The following is a 20,960-nucleotide window of genomic DNA, read 5'->3' on the forward strand; positions in this document are numbered from 1 at the left end:
GAGATGGCTGAGGGGGTTGTGATGGAGGTCTATAAAATCATGAGAGGACTAGAACCAGTAAATGTGAATTGGTTATTTACTCTTTCAGATAACAGAAGGCCTAGGGGTCTCTCCATGAAGTTAGCAAGTAGAACATTTAAAACAAATTGGAGAAAATTATTTTTCACTCAACACACAATTAAGCTCTGGAATTCATTGCCTGAGGATGTGGTTAGGCAGTTAATATAGCTGGGTTTAAAAAAAGGTTTGAATAAGTTCCTGGAGGAGAAGTCCATAAACTGCTATTAATCAAGTTAACTAAAGGGTAGATTTTAAAAGGTACGCGCACATCCATGAACGCGCAGATTTTATAAAATGCACACTCACTCACAAAAGATTCCATTGGAATACTTGAATCTAAAACCACCCAAACAGAGATGAAACAGAGATAACGTAATCATTCAGTAGAGGACTAATCAAATAAGTCAATTGAATGCTAAATACTCTTCCAAATCCCAAGATCTTTGTCTTAGTCTTATTCATCACTAACACCCAGAATTAAATCATTGATAAACAGTAGTTCACTGCCTCTTCTAAGCTGAACTAAGAACTGGATATCATCAGCATAAATAAGACTGGTGACACCCAGTCTTATTTATGCTTTATAAAAGCAACAGCTTTATAAAAGTGTTAAATAATACAGGGGAAAGGCACGAGCCCTGTGGCACACCCATCTTCAGCCTGACTGGTGCAGAGCGAACTTCCCCCATCTGAATCAACTGTATTCTGCCCTCCAAAAACAACAAGATCCAATCCCTTACCTTACACCTCAGGCCCAACAGATGATATCTCTCTAGCAATAATTGATGATCTACCAAATCAAAGGCACTTGAGAGGTCAAGCAGAATCAGAAACATAGAACATCTGGCATCTAAAGAGCACAACATATCATCAGAAATAGATAATAAAACTGACTCTGTATTGTACCCTTGGTGAAAACTTGACAGATCTGCCAACCACCCAGAGTGCTCCAAAGAATTTGAAATGTGAGTTGTGACCTCCTTCTCTATGATCTTTGATTTAAAAAAAAAAAAAAAAAAAAAGGGAAGATTGGAAATAGGTCAATAACACTCACAAAGAATTAGATCTAACTTGGACTTCTTCAAAATTGGCAACACTACTGAACTCCTAAGGCAGGCTGGTAGAAATTAATTTTCAAGAGATGCATTAACAATCCCTCCTAACCAATGCAAACTACATGCAGAGGACAAGGATTTTACAAGCAGCCAGATAACTTCATTCTAACAACTTAAAACCCACTCCATTTGTGTGATGAAATTCTTCTATGTAATGATCATCCAATTCCTCCACAGAGCTTATAACTCGTAAAGGTACTGCATCAATCAAATTCAATAATCTTGCACACAAATTGGAAACCTTACTCTGAAAATAATGGACAAACTGACCACATTTTTGCAGGTTGATTTGATCCCCAATCTTCTTTTGCCCAGAAAGCTTGCAAACTACCTTTAATAATTTATTAGCATATTCCATAGATTTAATAGCATTGGAGTAAGTTTCCCTTTCTCATCTACCATGTTCCTATAACTATTGGCCTTCATTCTCCATGCTCTAAATAGCTTTCCATGCTGTAGTCATGTTACATGTGTGACACTTTCACGGTGGTGCCATGAGCCTTCATTTGCAACTATCCAAGAATGTTTTTCTCATATTTTATGTACTCTGCAAATATACCTAGTCTGGTTATTGCAGCAATTGTCTGGGCTCCTTTCAGATCCTTGCAATCCTGGGCCAAAAATCTGGCAACTAGTTGTCATCCTTATGCAATGATCACAACGCCCTCCTCCCAGAGGCTGTGAATGCTGCTGCTGCATCATCTCCAGCCCCAGCTGACCCAGGGAGGGGAAGAGCAACTTGCATATCAAAGTGGGGACCTTCTGTATGACAGTGTGCATCACTGCCACCAGAATGACTCCTTGTATGGCATTCTGATGGAGACTCATTTTTCAGCTGGCCATGCTGTATTCATGCTTACATGGAATTAGAACCTAAAGTTTGTCAGGGCCTGATGTAGGGTTGGGGTCATTCTAAAGGGGAGGTATAACTTAGTGTTTATCAAGGCTTGGTGCTCCCTCATAGGCGAGACTAGATGTGTACAAATATTTTTTTGTGTGAGCAACAATTTTTTTTAAACCAACAACTTTTGAGCACCAGTATTTATTTGTTTTTCTATACCAATATTCAATTAGACATATCACAACGGTGTACATAATAACAGAGGAATCTATTCACATACAATGTTTCAATGTAAAATAAGAAATCTTACATGAGTAACAATTGTCCTGTGGAGAGTCACTATAAATTATAATAGAGGTAGAGGGGAACATTAAAACTTTGTAACATGTGTAACAAAAAAACTTGAGTGGATGAAAAGAATTGAACATATGTAATAAGAAACTTGAGACGTTGGGGTTGATCACAATATAGGATTATGCGGTTCTGAGAGGGGTGATGTGTGTGCAGGTGGGGGAGGGGGGCTCATCTTAGTGTGTTTGGTGGTGTGTGATGGGTGTTTGTTGGATATGCTTTTTTGAAGAGCCATGTTTTGAGGGGTTTTTTTTTGAATGATTGGGTTGTGGGGTCGAGCCTGAGTTGGACCTGCCACTGTTAGGGATCGGTCCTTTGTTGAGGTTAGGTGGGCCATTTTTGGTGAGGGGGTTGGGATGAGTACAGTGTTGGTGGAGTGGAGTGTTCTTTGGGTGGATTGAAAGTGCAGGGCAGGGCTCAGCCAGTCGAAATTTTTTGTGTATAGTGCTTTGTGGATGAGTGTTAGCATTTTGTATTGAATCCTGTGTGGGATGGGTAGCCAATGCAAGTTTTTGAGGATTGGTGAGATGTGTTCAGATCTTTTGGTGTTTGAGAGTGATATTGCCGCTGCGTTTTGGAGGAGTTGCAGTGGCCTGAGAGAGTTGGATGGAGGCCCAGGAGTAGGGCATTACAATAGTCGAGTTTGGAAAATAGCAGTGCTTGGTGTACTGTTCTGTAATCTTGGGCGTAGAGCAGTGACTTGATTTTTTTGAGGATCTGGAGTTTGAAGAATCCGTCTTTTATTATTGAGTTGATATGTTTCTTCATGTTGAGTTCGTTGTCAATGAGTACACCGAGATCTCTGGCTGAGGAGGATATTTTACAGTCTGTGACAGGTGCTGCGTTGTTGTCTTTGAGAGTCGAGATTTATTTATTTATTTATTTATTTATTTATTTATAGGTTCTTCTATACCGCGGTACGTATAGCAATACATCACCTCGGTTTACAGTGAAACATTAATTTAGCAACAGGCTTTACATGTAACAGTATAAAATAAACAGTAAAACAAGATGGTCTTGTTGTTAATATGACGTATTTCCATTTTATTGTGGTTGAGGGATATTTGTGATAGAAGTTGTGTTATCTTATGAAGGTGGTTGTCCCAGGTTTTTAGTGTGTTTCTGATAGTTTCTTTTATGGGGAGTAGGATCTGTACATCGTCTGCGTATAGGAAGAAGGTTAGGTTTAGGGGGAGGATGTAGATGTTGAACAGGGTGGACAAAAGGGATGAACCTTGCGGTACGCTCTGTGTGAGAGGAATTTGTTTGGATTCTGCAGAATTAAGTCTAACTTTGTATGAGCATTAGCATTGCATTTCTGTATATAGCACAAGGAAAGATTTATGTGAGCAAGCATGTAAAACCTGTGAGCGATTCTCTGAAATGTGTGAGAAATCACTCACATGCTCAGCTTAGAGGGATCTATGGTTGGGATAGGGCAAGTTGAAGGGGAGGCAGAATTTAGTGTTTGTCAGGGCCTCCTTTTCATCACAATGCAGGCCAGAGCTCACCTGACTATGGAGTTTCTGCAGCTCCTGAAGACTCTCTTTCATCCTTTGTTGTTCTCCTTGTAGCAGTTCCCTCAGGGCCCTGGAATCCTCACTTGTTCGTCTGATCTGTTCGTCCAGAGCATCATCCTCACTCCTCCGTAAGCCCTGAAAGACAGGAGATCGCCCCATTCTTTTCTAATTTTTTTTATATTAATTTGTAAGGGGGAGGGTTAAGAGAAAGCTCTGTTTGCCTAAAGCTTACAGCAAGTCCTTCTTTTACATGTTTTTTTTTACAAAGCATTTACACATTCATGCACGTGGTTTGAAACATTCCTCCAGACTTACGATGCACTCAGCATGTACTCCCGCCGCCACATCCCCTCCTCTTAAATAATTTTATTGGGGGGGGGGAGGGGATGGCATGACAACATAGAGAATGCATTTCTTCCCTGACAAGTGTACATTCCCAATTCCATCCCTATCCAGCCCTGCCTCTTTCCTCCTCTCTCCCCAGGTAGTTCTCTCTCCTTCAGTCCCCATGTATTAACTCTCCTCTTTTCTTTTAGCTCCCCACTCTCTCTCCTTCTGTCCCCCTTTCTCCTCTTATCCAATTTCTCTCCTCTCCAACCCTCATCCTCCTCATTTCCATTCTTTCCTGCCCTCCACCCCCACCCCCACACACACTTGCTTCAGCTTTCTCAGTCCTTTTGAGCCAGTTTGATGCAAAGACACAGCCTCATTGTCCTCCTGCCAGGTTCCCGGATCGGGGCTGAATCTACAAGTCACTACCTCTTTTCTAGATCCCGGATCAGGTTTGAAGATGTGGCTGCCTCCTCCTACCTGTGCTCCAAATACGGGCAAAAGATATGATCTCCTGCAACGGCCAGGGTCCTGGGTTAGGAGTGAAGATGCTGACTCCAACCCGCCAAAAAAATCCACTTACCCCAGGAGAGAGATGAATGGATTTTTCAAAACCCTCTTCTTACTTACACAGGAATCTATTGATGCACATCTCTTGAATAAGCATTATTATTATTATTACTTAAAGTTATCATTCACTTAATGACCAAAGTTGCTCTAAGTGAAGCACAATTTTAAAAAAATATATATTTTATTTAAACATATGTATAGTACGCTTATATAGAGGGCCAGCCTTACAAAATAGACCTATAAATATAGGTACAAAACTAAAATACCAGCCAAATCTACGGAATAAATCCAACATAAAGACAGTCACACTTAAACAAACAAAAACAATCACCTAAAAGCCAGACAATATGACACCCCCTCCTAATCCTACAAAGATAAAACTTGTGTCAATTGTCACATTCTTCCACCCCCAATACTCGACCCAGTAAACTTATAACTGTACCTATTATCAAAATACTGCCAGTTTTCAATATCTCCTAATGCATCCTCTGACTTACAAATCACTAGACCTGCTGTAAACACAATGCCTCCATAAACTGTGAGGGATTTCAAAGGGGCGTGGGATAAACACTGTGGATCCATAAAGTCTAGAGGATGTGAATGAAGAGAAGAGGCATAGGGGTGGCTTGCAGGAATGAAGGCGACTACCTGGAGATTAATATCCTTATTCAATAAACATACACACGGTTAATGCGACACCAACATTGCTCTATGCTTCAATGGCAAGAGGAAATGTGGAAAAAAGGATTTGCATCCACAAAAAAGCAGGGGAGTAGCTTGCTTGTTACGGCGGTTACTACCCCAAACCAAATAAGCCTGATACTTCACTTTCAATGCATATCCAGTATAGCTCTCTGCTTCAACAGCAGGGGAATGAAGAAAAGATGATTTAGATTCAGACAACAACCAACAAGGACCGACTTACATAGTCTGGGTAAACAAATAAGCATGGGTGTAGATTGCTTGTTATGGCGATTACTACCCAGAATCAATTAAGCCTGATACTTCACTTGGAATACATATCCAGCGCAGCTCACTGCTTCAACAGCAGGGGGAATGAAGAAAAGAGGATTTATATTCAGCCAACAACCAACAAGGACTGAATTGCACAGGCTGGGAAAACAAGCGTGGGAGTAGCTTGCTTATTACGGCGGTTACTACCCCTAAACAATTAGCTAGATACTCACTTAGATGCAGCACCAGCACTACTATCTATATCGATGGCAGGGGTGGAAGGGAAATAGAACCAAAAGGTTACTTATAAGGGCCAAGAGTAACAGCTAAGTATGAAAAAAATAAGTGTGAAAGCTTGCTGGGCCGACTGGATGGGCCGTTTGGTCTTCTTCTGCCGTCATTTCTATGTTTCTATATAAATAGGGTAATCTTCCCTAACTTTATAAAATGTGAGAAATCTAGCCTCATGCTGGCCTCAATAGCAAGTTTGTTCCACAAATGTTGCCTTGTAGCCAACCTGTCTTCCTTCCTTCAGAGATGGTTCTACTGTGAGGCAGCTATAAAACCAATTTTGAAAAATAAATCAGGAAGTTCTAACGATTGGGATAACTACAGACCAATCTATAACTTAACCTTCCTTGTAAAAATTCTTGAAAAGGCAGTTCTTTCCCCAATCAGAGTCTCATCTAGAAGACAAAAAAATCCCCTATACCCTAACCAATTTGGCTACAGAAAGAATCACTCAACAGAAACCCTTCTACAATCCTTAATAGACCCTATACTGCGGAGCTTTGACTCCAATAAATCATACTGCCTAGTTATGATTGACTTAATAGCTGTCTGTAACACTGATGACCATAATCTTCTATGCTACCAGCTGAGAAACAGGGATTGATGGAAATGTACTAAAAAGGTTCGTCTCTTTCCTTGCTGTCAGATCCTTTCAAGTAAAACTAGATAATTACCTTTCTGACACATTCCAGTGCACAACTGGTGTTCCACAGGGCTCTGCGCTATCAGCAGCCCTATTTAATATCTACATGCTGTCTTTGTGCAAATTTATTAACTGACCTTGGAATAAGCTTCTTTCTATATGCAGGCAATCTGCAATTCTGTATCCCTCTAACAAAATCATTTGAGAAAACTGCATCACTTATTTCTGAATATAAAGAACCCGAAAAAAACCAAACTGATTTGGTTGAGCCGAAACTCTCCAAAATCTATTCCTCCTGGTTATTGATCTTGGAAACTGCCAATTAATTCCAGCAACACAAGTAAGGGATCTTGGTGTCCAACTCGATGAAAACTTAACTATGAAGACCCACATTAGTAAACTGATCAAATCTGGTTTCCACAAACTATGAATCCTGAGCCGACTGAAACCTCTACTAAGCACAGTTGGCTTCAGAACCATTTTACAATCTCTAATATTCTCAAACTTAGATTACTGCAATTCTGTATTTCAAGGACTTCCGGCTAGTCATATTAAACCACTCCAACTACTGCAAAATGCTGCAGCCAGGCTACTGACCGGGAAAAGAAAATTCTACCACATCACACCAACCCTGATAGCATTGCATTGTCTCCCTGTACAGTCGAGAATAATATTCAGAGTTCTAACAATAATATACAACAACATGAATCCAAACAATGAGTTGATGGGAATAACATTCAAACCACATATTTCCACATGAGCGCTTAGATCTCCAAACAAAGGCTTGCTAGAAATCCCGACCATACAAAATTCTCATCTAACACAAACACGAGACAGAGCGATATCAATTGCAGGCCCAATGCTATGGAACTCAATGCCAGAGAATCTTTGAATAATAACCGACATTAAGAAATTTAAGAAAGAACTACTCTCTGACTGATATAACCAATTTCCCCTCTCTCTGACAACCAACTATGTCCTGCACATTACCCATATTCTCACCCCCCCCTTAACTATTACAAATGCATCTTATGTCTATCTTTGAAGTACACCCTTAGATTTGGAATGTTTACCCATATGTATGCCTGCCTTTGTAACCCTTCCTTTACCTGTGAGTGTTAAACCTGTACACTGTTGTGATCTAGTGATTCTCACATGGAACAACGGTGTATAAAAGACTCAAATAAATAAATAAATAAATAAATAAATAAATAATCAATCAATCAATCAGCCTAATAAATAAACACACACAGTAACCACTAGTTATCCCCACACCCTGGTCTGTCACATTATGGAACTTTAGTAGTGGCGCAAATCGCCATCGCACAATGTACATCACTACAAAAGTTTTCCAAAATATCTATTACTACTACTTTCATGACAAAGCATCAAAAGAAACAGAAGTGCATCCAGGCAGTCAACCCAAATACGAGCCTGAATTGAAAATCAGTGTTACTGTGTGTGTTTATTTATTAGGCTGATTATTTATTTATTTATTTATTTGAGTCTTTTATACACCGTTGTTCCATGTGAGAATCACTAGATCACAACAGTGTACAGGTTTAACACTCACAGGTAAAATCCCCACACCCTGGTCTGTCACATTATGGAACTTTAGTAGTGGCGCAAATCGCCATCGCACAATGTACATCACTACAAAAGTTTTCCAAAATATCTCTCTATTACTACTACTTTCATGACAAAGCATCAAAAGAAACAGAAGTGCATCCAGGCAGTCAACCCAAATACGAGCCTGAATTGAAAATCAGTGTTACTCACCAAGTATTCATTGCTTTCCAAAATGCTCTGTATCAGCCTCTTGAGCTCTGTGAGGGCAGCATGCAGGCTGCCAGTTGGGACATCTTTGGCTGATGAGGTTTCTGAGGAGTCATCCATGGAAGAGTCAGTAGAGACAGCAGAGTCTGCAATGTCATTTCCTCGAAGGTGAGAGCACAAGGATCGCACTTGGCAATATGCTTCCCAAAGCTGTAGTCTTAGCTAAGAGAAATAAATGTGACAATAATAATGTGCGTTTATAGCTGTTTATTCTCTAAGGAGGAGAGGGAAAATGTGTGTGAATATATAGGCATATCTAGAGAGTGGTGTAGTTATCCAGTGAGTCCACTTAAATATGAGAAATGAAGGTCATCAAACTATTTGTAATGGCTTTTCAGTAAACTAACACACATTTGTGATAGTTTTTCAGTAAATGGTAGCCTGCATCAAAAACCTTGAGATGAAACTTAAGGTCCTCAAGCTGCATACTGGAGCGATACAATAGAGACATTCAAAGACCTCAAAAGTACAAATAATGCACAAGAGGAAAGCATTTGAAAGGAAGATCTAGAATAAGAGGTCATGATAAGACTTTCAGGAGGTAGATTCAGGAACAATATTAGATTATATTTCTTTACAGAAAGGGCGATGGCCTCCCAGGATAGATGTTGGAAACATGGGATAAGCACAGAGGATCTTTAGTTGTGAAGAAGTGAGGGGAAAACCTGAGATCCATTGCGAAATTGTGCAGAGCAGAGAAGCCTTCCTGTCCATTTCTGCCATCATGTTCTATGCTTTAGCAGGGTCCTCCTGCTTCTTTGGGCTTCCAGCTCAGTTGAAAGCCATCTCTCTTCCACTATGAAACTAGAACTTCATTCAGAATTATCCGGGGATTTCCCCCTGGATTTAAATTCACTTCCATCTCAGCCAGCCACTGATACAGTCCTTGACCAGGGGCCACAAACCGTGGTCCCTCTAGAACCTGACTACTCTGGACTCTAAGCCTGGCCACTGGGTGTCAGCTTTCAGCAAAGATCGAGCTTCCCTCCCCCACAAAGGCTGTGACTGCTGCCAGCATGGGGAGCAGCAGCTCAGCCATCTAAGCCCACGTTCTGTGTTTGTGATACCTGTTCTCGTTCCTGCTCCTGTTCCTCTGCCTCCATGCTCTGCTCAATCTCGGACAGCAGAGAGGTGCTGGTGCTGGTAAGGGCCTGCAGATTCCTCTCTTCACTAAGCTCTTCCACCTTCAGCTGCAGCTGACGATAGGACAGCCTGATCTCCTGAAGTTCCAGCTGAGTCTGTCGCAACTGCTCAAGGTTATAAGGAAAAAATGCACAAAGACTTCAGAGGGGACAACAAGCCTGGGGTACAGCGGAGATGAAAAAGCAGAGCAGGGTGGAGGAGGCAGAAAGCTGAAGAGGGAGAGAAGAGAATAAGAGAGTAGGGCTGAAGGGGAAGAGAAAGAATAGGTCAGCGAGAGATAAGCTGGAGACGGGGGGAGAGCCAAGCAGGGAAAGAGTGGGGGCAATGGGAGAGAAGGAGGTTGAAGATGAGGAGAAAAAAAATAGGAGCGAAACAATACAAGTAAGGAAAAAGAGAAAATAGGCAGAGTGTGAAATAATAAAGGGGAGAAAATGGGGATGCAGCAGGAGAAAGGAAGCAGAAATGGGGATGGTAGGACAGAAGACTCGAGGAAGGATCAATGCTGAGTTAGGACAGGGAGAGGGGGAGAGAAAGTGGACTAAAGGAAGGAGAGGAGCTTGGGAGACAGCAGGGCCAGGAAGAGAAAGAACAGAGAAAGACAGTGGGGCTCAGATGGGAGAGAGGAGATGGGAAAGAGAGAGAGGCCAAGGAGTGACAAAGGAAAGCAGGGACAGCAGGAGAGAAAGAAAAAGGGAGGCATAGGCAGGAGAAAGAAGCTGTAGAGTGAACAGGGAAAAGAAGGGGGAAAATGGGACCAAAGTTGGAGATATAAAACTGAAGAAAGGAGGAGAAAAGATCTGGGAAAGCCAGGATGAAGGGAAGAGAGAAGGGGAAGTGAAGAATGATTGGTGCTGAGAAAGGAGTGCACCAAGATAGAGAGAGTGGAGTCCAGGGGAAGAACGGAGCTAGGGAGCAAGGGGAGTACAGAGGAGGAAAACAGAGTGGGAGGGACCAGGGCAGAGGGAGGGAAAGTCGAGTTAACAATGTGATTTCATTTGATCTGAGAGTGCAATGATCTGAGAGTGCAAGTGTGTGGTAAGGGAGGTCAAGGTCTAAAAGGATAAGGTTTGTGGGGGGGGGGCAGCTATGTTAGAAACATTCATGGGGGGGGGGCAATTTTTGTATTTATTTATTTAAAATTTTTATATACCGACATTCATCCAGGATATCACATCAGTTTACAGTGTAACACAAACAAATGCCAGGCATGGCGCTTTACATCGAACAAATAACACAAGTTAACAAATGAATAAATGAGGGTGTGAATAACAAGGGGAAATTTGCATTGTACTTCTCAGGCTGCTTCCAAGACCTGCAAGCTCATTTTCAAAGGAAAACTCCCTATGGAGGGAGGCAATTTTCAAAAGCCACTTTTATTCTGGTAAACCCCATGGGTATTATTTATTTCTATCCCACCTCGCAGGAGGGCAGGTAAACCCTGCGAATCCTCTCATATATTTAGCAGGTTTCAGCAAAATACAAGAAGGCAGCAAGTTTCCATAAATAAAAAAGAAATTCTAGCAGAAAAAGTCATGATATGAAGATGGAGGTGGGGGGAAGACTGAGAAAAAACAGAAGAAGTATTTTAATCCTGAGAGGAATAGCAGAGGTAGCAGAAGAAGCAAAGCAAGAGCTGGTGTGAAAGAAACGGGGCCATCGGTTAGAGAAACCAAGAAACCCAATGACTTGCACCAGCAACAGGGTCAAAAAGAGAGAAGACAAGGGTGGTGCAGGCGTACAGCGAGGAGGGCAGGGCCTAGAGACAGAGGAGTGTGAAGGAAAGTCAGAAACTGGGCAGATGAGGGGGAGGGAGGGAAGATCTTTTAGCCTTTTCTGTTTCTCTTTTCATTGCTCCTGTTTTCCCTTTCAGCCTCTCCTCTCCCCTTTTCCTCCATTCTTCTTCCTGTTCCCTCTTACCTCTCCTACTCTTCTTACTTCCCTCTTCCTAGTTCTCTTCTCCCCTTCTCTTCCTCCTCTCTGTCTTTCCTCTCCTATTATTCCCCTTTCTACCTCTCCTGTTATTTTCCTCATTCTTTCTCCTCACCTCCAATGACCCCTGTTTCCCCTTGCCCCTTCTGTTATCCCTCTCTCTCTATCCCTCTCCCCATCTCTCCATCTCTGCTAGTTCCCATACAAAAATGCATTATTTATCTTTAAATATACAATCACAAATACTTTTACCCAATTATTGTATATTTTTTGCTCTGTTTGTTGGGAGTTCACTTATTATAATCTTTATTCTAACTGCAATGTAATACTTTTTCCCAGTTAGATTTATATTTATTTTTAGGAATTAACAAGAGTCAGATATTAGACCTTTGGTGCTTTTATTGCTCTCCTTTCAACCAGTGGTTGCACCTTTCTACTTTTTCTGCTCCCAGTTTCCTCTTGGTCTCCTTTATCAAATAAGCCCTGCACTTTACCTGCAAGTCCTTGTCGTAACTCTGTCTATCTAGGATCAAGATTCGGTCCTGCAGCTCTTCCACGGTTCCCTGAAGTACATCATTTTCCTCCATCATGGCGTTGAGTTGTCCTTCTGTCTCTTGCTTCTGGTCCAGCAGCATGTTAATCTGAAAGGTAGACGTGAGAGCTGTGAACCACACTGAGATAAGAGAATATGTGCTGCCCCTATTTAATGAACTGACGATAAAGAAATTCAACTCCTCTCCCAAGAGAGGAGGAGTGAAGATTGCAGTGGAAAGAATGTTGCCTGCAAAGCAGGAGGGAATGGAAGAAAACAGACTGGAATTTCCAAAGCTATAAAAGCTGAGATAGATTATACTCCCCCACTTACCCAGCAACCTTGAGCTGAGGCAGTAGATGGAAGTACAAAGAATTTGCTCAATCTGGGGAAATCCACATTAGGGAGGACCAGGCAATCTGATGCCAGGGATGAGATGGTGCTGCCCCTCCATGGCACGGCAGAGGTCTAATCCCTGAGAGCACCAAGGGCAAAGGATTCCTCTTGGAGTCTGGACTTTTCAGTGATTTGAATTGCTGGGGAAGGGGTGTCAGGGGTCAAGGGTAGCGTAGGTGTGGCAGACAGGAAGCTGGAAACCCTGACGCACTCCCAGGAATCTTACCACCTGCCTCCTGGAGAAGTGAGAATAATGGTAGGGGTCCGAGTGTGGCACACCTCCCATGCAGCCTTGCTCCCTTCTCTACCTATGCTGATGGAGTTTTATTTTATGTGATGACAATGTGAATGTGTGTTTGTATTTTTATTTATCACTTTTATATTTTGCAAAATCTAATTTTATGGGTGTTAAATTATCCACCTAGACAGAATGGAATCCCATCTCCCCTCTTTTCCTCTCATTTCCTTCTTCCCCTTCACTCACAGAACCCCCTCTTCCCTTCCCCTTTCTTCCCTCCCTTCTTACTCACCCCTTTCACTCACATCTTCCTTCCCCTTCCACTTTCCTCCCTCTCATTCACCTACACCCTTCCCCTCTCTTCTCCTCCTTCCATCTCCCCTCTTACACACTTGCCCCTTTCCCTCTCTTCTTCTCACGCACTCACCCCTTTTCCTTCCCTTCCCCTTCCTCCTTTCTCACTCACACTCCACCTTGGGCTGGTACTAGCATTTTTGCTGCCCTGTGCAAACAATTACTGTGCTGCTCCCTCCTGGTTCTGTTTCTTTTCACACTTAATTGTTATTGTTTTTCCAATCAGGGCCAGTGTAAGTGCTCCTACAGCCTTGTGCCATGCCCCACCTTCCCTCACAGTCCTCTACACACACAGTTAAAAATCATGGGCCAGATTTTATAACATCCGGGGTCGGCGCTCACAAGGGGGTCACACTTGTGCACCTTGCACGCGCCGAGAACCTAGGGGAGCCCTGATGGCTTTCCTCGTTCCCTCCGAGGCCGCTCTGAAATCCTTTCCTTCCGCCCCCCCCACCTTCCCCTCCCTTCCCTTATCTAATCCGCCCCCCAGCCCTACCTAAATCCCCCCTACCTTTATTTTGTGATTTACGCCTGCCTCTGGGCAGGTGTAACTTGTGCGCAAACCCTCGGCCCCGCCCCCGGGCCGCCACCCCACCCACGCTCCCACCCTTTTTTCAAAGCCCCGGGACATACGCGTGTCCCGGGGCTTGTGCTCGGCGCGCGCAGGGACAGGTTTTTGGGGTTACGCGCGTAACCCTTTGAAAATCTGCCCCTATGTGTTTAGAATAACTGAGTTTCATGAAAAGGACAAAATACAGTCTGAGGTAAAAATATCACTTACCAATAAAGCAAAAAAGATATCCATATGGTATTAAGCCTATTGTAAAGCATGTTGGGTATGGCTTAGCCTCAGAAAGCCATGAGCAAACTGGATCATGATTTCAATACTAAAACAGCACGAATAGCCAACACTCAAACCCTACCTATCAAAAGGCAACACCAGGCTCTAAAACATCAATACACTTCCTATTAGGAAAACAGGACAAGCCAGGCTGCAATAGAAACGACAAACGATCTGCATGATCACACATGCAGAATACAGACGGACCTTCACCAAATACAGAAACGTGCAGACAAAAACTGAAGTGGGACTCGCAAGAAGCCAGACTCTTAATGTAGTCTAGAGCATCCCCATCCCTTCCTTCTCCCCATAAAGTGTCACGTTCATCTCCTCCAGGCTATCCTTTCTCCCTCTCTCACAGTCCCCCTTCTCAAGGGCTCCCAGAACCTCTCAGTAATGGATAGACACCTTACAGAATTTCCCTTCTTCACTGGCAGGAGAGACTGTGGTCATTCAAAAGTTGGGTAACTGTGCTGGCAGGAGGGCTTTTCAGGGAACCTCTGGCATGGCACGTTTCCATTCTGGAAGGAGAGTGTGGTGTCTTCAGGAACTCCCTGTGGTGTGGTTCTGGGCTGGGAGGGGCGTAAGGATGTCCACAAAAGTATGAGCTTGACTCTTCTTTAGAAAGTGTGTCCGGGAGGAGAGAGGCTTGACTGTTTTTGTGGAGATGGGGGTTGGAGTAAGGGAGCAGGGAAGCCCCAGCAGAGCCATGCTTGACTCTTCTTGTGGGAGGCATGGGGAGGGATGGGGATGGCACTCTGTCAGACAGAAGGCCTGGGGGGGTTGTTTACTCAGCAGGGTGGGAATGAGTGGAACTGCCTAATAAAGGGATCATCCGGACCATGGAGAGGAGAGAAGAAATCCTCCCTACTAACCAGCCCTGTCACTTTGGGCCAGCACACAAAAGTTTGACAGCTCATAGCTGCTAAACACACGTTCAAATTGCTCATAGCTTCCCCCCGTTTATTGATTTATTTAAACTGATTTTTAGCCTGCCAATCCAATGTACTTGGCAGGTTACATGTTCAACCACTCAATACCTCACCATTTATATAATTAAAAACTAAGATACTGAAGAGTGTCAGAGGGTGCACTGGTTTATAAGGCAGCACCCTCCGAAGCTTTGTCTGACTCCATCCGCTGGGCGGGGAACATAACCCACCGCCTGGATTGATCCTGGTACGTACAGGGAACAATTAAAATAAAATCATAAAAAATTATATAAATAATCTTAAAAAACTGAACTAGAACGTGTTACTCAATATCTAAGACTTAAGTAGCTACAGCTACTGCTACCCGTATGTGCAAAAGCTTGATTAAAATACTTTTTCTTGCTTTCTAAACGTAGCATAGCACTTTACCGTGTGAATCTCATCGGGTAAGTAATTATAACAAGTTGGCCCTGCTACATAGAAAGTTCTTTCTCATCTTATCCAACCATACTTGCTGGAATGACAATGCTTCTAATAGATTCCGTCCTGAAAGCTCTCTGTGGACAGTATATCTTCAGCAATACACATGCTGGTGTATCTTTGCTTAGTGCAGGAAATACCAAGGTTACAATTATCCTCCATTGTATTAGGAGCCAGTGCAGAGAATACAATATAGGAGAGATATGATCTGATATCCTTGAACTAGTTAGGAGTCTTGCAGCCGAGTTTTGGACTTCTGGCAGCTATTTTAATGTATATTGAGGACGTCCCACATATAGCACATTACAGTAATCTAATTTTGATAATACCAGGGATTGCATGATTGTCTGAAAGTCATTATGTGATTTAAAAAAAAGACTTTAAATTTCACAATACTTGTAGTTTGTTAAATGCATTTAAGGCTACTTGCTTTATTTGCTCTCATGGAGATAAATCAGGTTCCAACGTACTCTGAGATTCTGTACTGTTGATAAAGGGGATGGAACAGCTCCCCTATGAGGAAAGGCTGAAAAGGTTAGGATTGTTCAGCTTGGAGAAGAGAGGGCTGAGGGGGGATATGATAGAGGTCTTGAATGAGTAGATGTGAATCCGTTATTTACACTTTCAGATAATAGAAGGACTATCGAGTAAGAAAAGGGAAGTGATTATCCCCTTGTGCAGTTGTGCAGGTCCTTGGTGAAGCCTCACCTGGAGTACTGTGTTCAGTTCTGGAGACCGTATCTCGGAAGGGACAGAGACAGGATGGAGGCGGTCCAGAGAAGGGTGACCAAAAAGGTGGAGGGTCTTCATCAAATGACTTATGCGGAGAGATTGAAGAATCTAAATAATGTACACCCTGGAGGAAAGGAGGAGCAGGGGTGATAGGATACAGACTTTCAGTTACTTGAAAGGTTTTAATGATCCAAAGACAACGACAAACCTTTTCCGTTGCAAAAAAATCAGCAGAACCAGGGGTCACGATTTAAAACTCCAGGGAGGAAGACTCAGAACCAATGTCAGGAAGTATTTCTTCACGGAGAGGGTGGTGGATGCCTGGAACACCCTTCCGGAGGAAGTGGTGAAGACCAAAACTGTGAAGGATTTCAAAGGGGCGTGGGATAAATACTGTGGATCCATAAAGTCTAGAGGAAGTGAATGAAGAGAAGAGGTATGGGGGCGGCTTGTGGGAATGACAGATACTACCTGGAGATGAATATCTTTATTCAATAAACATACACACGGTTAATGCGACTCCAACATTGCTCTATGCTTCAATGGCAAGAGGAAATGTGGAAAAAAGGATTTGCAGCCACATAAAAGCAGGGGAGTAGCTTGCTTGTTACGGCGATTACTACCCCAAATCAAGCCTGATACTTCACTTAGAATACATATCCAGCGCAGCTCACTGCTTCAATGGCAGGGGGAATGAAGAAAATAGGATTTATATTCAAACAACCAACAAGGACTGAATTGCACAGCTTGGTAAACAAGCGTGGGAGTAGCTTGCTTATTACGGCGGTTACTACCCCAAACCAATTAGCTGGATACTTCACTTAGATGCAGCTCCAGCACTGCTATCTATGATGGCGGGGGTGGAAGGGAAATAGAACAAAAAAAATTATTTAAAAGGACAAGAGTAACAGAAAAGTATGAAAAACAAAAGTGTAAAACCTTGCTGGGCAGACTGTTTGTTCTTCTTCTGCCATCATTTCTATGTTTCTATGACTAAGGGAGCATTCCATGAAGTTAGCAAGTAGCACATTTAAGACCAATCAGAGAAAATTATTTTTCACTCAATGCACAATTAAGCTCTGGAATTTGTTGCCAGAGGATGTGGTTAATGCAGTTAGTGTATCTGGGTTTAAAAAAGGTTTGGATAAGTTCTTGGAGGAGAAATCCATTAACTGCTATTAATCAAGTTGACTTATGGAATGGCCTCTGCTAATACCGGTATCAGTAGTATGGGATCTTCTTAATGTTTGGGTACTTGTCAGGTTCTTGTGGCCTGGCTTGGCCTCTGTTAGAATCAGAATGCTGGGCTTGATGGACCCTTGGTCTGACCCAGCATGGCAATTTCTTATGTTCTTAAGTTATTGAGTTCCTTCTGATCTTGAAGCATAAAGGTGGTGGGTTAGTTTTCAGATGGGAAGTGACTCACTATTATATGTTTTTGCAAATATTCTCAAATTGAGCCCAATTACCCACTGTGCTTAAAGTGTTCTCTTTTTTAAATTTTATTTTACAATTTAAAGTTTATTGACCACAGCATCAAATAAAGTAAATCATCAAAACAGTGATGCAAGTATATAAAGTCAATAGAAACATTTTTCCAAAATAGAAACCCCTGTAACTCCCACCCCTATAGACACAATGTACGTAACGACATCAAACAGCAAACAAAATTGGAATCCTCCTATAATGTTGATTATTTATTAATAAAATGTATATCCTGCCACTCTAGAAACATTGTCCAGGGCAGGTTACAATTATAACACCAAACTAAAAAAAGAAAATTTCTGATGTCACCCTCTTTCCTTAATGTATTGGGAGCACATTAGGGAAGCAGCATGAGAAAAAGCCCTTTTACAGATAAAGTGTGAGTGATATACATGACATGAGGGCAGGACAAATAATCAGCTCCCCCTGATCTTAGAGTGTGTGGCAGGGCATAACGTTGTAGTTTACTTGGATTTTCAGAATGGAGAAGCTTATGGATAGTTACTAAAAGTTTAAATCATGACTGACAGCTCCACTGGCTTCTTATTAATACTGGGGGTCATGTGGTCAAACCGCTTTCCTTTTGTGATAATTCTGGCCGCAGCATGTTGAACCATTTGTAAAGCACGAACTATCTTATCTAGCAAACCAACAAATAGTCTGTTACAAAGTCAATAAGGCTCAGAACTAGTGCGTGTACAGGGGAGGTGGTAACAATGCTCTTAATGGTTTTACCATTTTAAGCTTATAGAATGTGTTCTTAGCCACATTCTTCACATGTGATACCATTGACAGTTTTGAATCTAAAATTACCACTAGACCAGTGGTTCTCAACCGTTTTTCTATTGGGACACACCTGGCAGATAATGCTTACAGGCGTGACACACTGAACACGACCATCATGGGGCTAAATGTGAACATATACTCTGCATCCACAGGAACCCCCCCCCCCCCTGCACCCACCCATCCATCCCCAAACAATGCTTGCAGAGCAGAACTAGGATACTTCAAATACCACTCGCTATATAAAAAAGATATTCTGATTCTGGTGCTATCTCAGTTACAGAAACACAAACTCCCTTACTACCGGTAGCAGGCGCATTGTAAAATAAAAAACCTGAAAAAAGACCCCAAAAACCCACTCAGCATCCGTGTAGCGAACCTTCCCTACCATTGCAACACTAATTCCAAGAACTCAGACAGCAATAGCCCTTCCTATGAAAAGGCAGCTGTAGGGCTGTCCTATTGAGAATGAGAAAACGCAACAAAGAAGATTGATACAAATCCATACCGACTAGTAAAATACCTCATCGCAATCACACATACAGATCTGACCTTCACCAAATACAGAATAAGAGACCACAAATTACAAACGTAGAGACAAAGACAGGAATGGAAATCTCAAAAAGCCCCTCTGCATGCATTGCAAAACTGGAGAGCTAGAAACAGAAACACATATCCTCCTACACTAAGCAAAGTACAAAGAGAGAAGAAATGCGCATTCCCAAAACTGCCATATTATGGCTCTTGCACCCCTTGTCACTCTCCCTCCGTATCTCCATCATCCTTCACTTCTCCCAATTACTCCTTTTCAATCATCCGCTCACACTCACATCCCTGCCCAGCATTCCTGACCCCCCGTTTTACTCTCCCTACCTCCTTCATCCCATTCTCCTGCCTGCCCAGCTACCCTGACCCCCTGTTTCGCACCCCTTCCTGCTCAGCAGCCTCACACTCCCTCTCCGTTCCTCCTTCATCTTCCCAGCATTCCCAACCTCCTTTCCCCCACCCTCCACAGGGTGAAGAGCTCAGCAGCAGCATCACTCCAAGACTCAGCAGGGGAAGATAAAGTCTGCATCCCATCAGGCCCAGAACAGCAGGAGCTGGCAATGTCTCGCTCTGATTTGGGTGAAGGAGGAAACAGCCTCCCATTGGGCCAGAAAGAAGAGAAGGAAGTGAGAGCAGCCTCCCATCAGGCCCAATGTAAGAGAAGTCAACCGACTCCCCCCAGGCCGATAAGGAGGCAGCCGTCTGCTGGCCCTGTGACATCCTCCCAGGACCTCACGACACACCTGTTGAGAACAGGGCCGGAGGAACCACTAGGCAAGCTAGGCCTGTCCCTAGGGTGTCGAGACTTAGGGGGCACCACGGCAGGCACCACGGCAGGCAGCAGTGCCCTTTCAAAATTCTGCTAGCCCCCGACTCGACCTGCCTCCCCCCCAGTGCCACCCTCCTGATGCCCCCCCCTGGTGGTCCAGCGGAGGGCCCGGGAGTGATCTGCTGCTCCCGGGGCCTCGGCTGCCACTAAGGAAAATGGCGCCGTGACCTTTAGCCCCTACCATGTGACAGGGGCCAACCAATGGCACCGGTAGCCCCTGTCACATGGTAGGGGCTGAAGGCCACGGCGCCATTCTGGTTAGAGGCAGCCGAGGCCCCGGGAGTGGCAGATCGCTCCCGGGCCCTCCGCTGGACCACCAGGGTGGCACTGGGGGGAGGCAGGGCAAGTCGGGGGCTGGCTGCCTGCCGCAGCGCCCCCTAAGTCTCGGCACCTGGTCTTCGGCTGCACCAATCTTCCTTTCTTCAGTCACATGATCAGCTATATCAGCCTGCCGTTTAAAAAAAAAATGAAATGTGATAATACATATATCTCAACTTTTGGTAGCGCAACTTTTGAAAAGTTGGATGAAAGATGAAATTACTGAATTTTAAGCATCCCTCTTCTGGTCCCAAACCAGAAACGTCAGTTAAAAACCCAGGAACCAAAGATTCAGGGGAAGGGGGGAAAGGAAATACGGCAACACCAGGCTAGAGACGTCCCTTGGTTCCTTCCCCGAGAGGTTATAAGACCAGAGGAGCCACAGGTGTGGGAAATGGAGGGTGGAGCTCTGGGAACCAATCCTTGGCTTCAAGGGGAGGGCCAAATTGAGGAGGAGTCTGTCCAAAGCCAATCGCCTACGATTGGAGGAGGAGTCTCCACAGAATAAAAAGGACTCCTTGATAGAGCAGTCTCAGTCTCCTGCTGGGGACTGTGGAGGAAGGAACGGACTACCTGGCTGCTTTGGGAAACTTGGACACTGGATATTCCCTGACTGTGTGAAGGACTGCAACCACTATCACCAGGAAGGTGAGTGTGGGGACTTCTGTGGGTTTGGACTTACGATAAAGATACTTTGCCTGAAGAACTGCCAAGTGGGTGGTTGTATCCTGGGATGAGAAAAACCATCCCAAGAGATATGGTGGGTGGTGGCAGTTAGGCCCAGTGGGGCCAGACTTTTGAACATTGGATCTGTTTGGAGATGAACTTTTGAAGCCAGACTTCAGAAACTGAGTTGCTGGCTCAGTGGGGAAGGCATCTGCCTCCCATCCAGGTGGAGGAGGTTCAAACCC

At 43.6% G+C, this 20,960-nt stretch overlaps 2 protein-coding genes across 3 annotated transcripts in view; one reads left to right on the top strand and one right to left on the bottom strand.

Annotated features, from left to right (window-relative positions):
- BICDL1 (BICD family like cargo adaptor 1) overlaps positions 1-20,960 on the bottom strand; it is an 89,926-nt gene that overhangs the window by 17,884 nt on the left and 51,082 nt on the right. For both annotated transcript variants that reach the window (XM_029571788.1, XM_029571787.1), the window contains 4 exons: positions 12,078-12,224; positions 9,579-9,758; positions 8,455-8,673; positions 3,879-4,022 (listed from right to left, as the gene is read on the bottom strand). In XM_029571788.1, the coding sequence (XP_029427648.1) occupies positions 3,879-4,022; positions 8,455-8,673; positions 9,579-9,758; positions 12,078-12,224 (690 nt within the window). The remainder of the gene's footprint in view (positions 1-3,878; positions 4,023-8,454; positions 8,674-9,578; positions 9,759-12,077; positions 12,225-20,960) is intronic.
- CIT (citron rho-interacting serine/threonine kinase) overlaps positions 20,477-20,960 on the top strand; it is a 424,741-nt gene continuing 424,257 nt past the window's right edge. Inside the window, exon 1 of the mRNA XM_029571779.1 lies at positions 20,477-20,697. The gene's annotated coding sequence lies outside the window, so the exon portion shown is untranslated. The remainder of the gene's footprint in view (positions 20,698-20,960) is intronic.

The sequence above is a fragment of the Rhinatrema bivittatum genome, chromosome 11 (assembly GCF_901001135.1).
Source record: "Rhinatrema bivittatum chromosome 11, aRhiBiv1.1, whole genome shotgun sequence".
In the NCBI taxonomy this organism is placed as follows: domain Eukaryota; kingdom Metazoa; phylum Chordata; class Amphibia; order Gymnophiona; family Rhinatrematidae; genus Rhinatrema; species Rhinatrema bivittatum.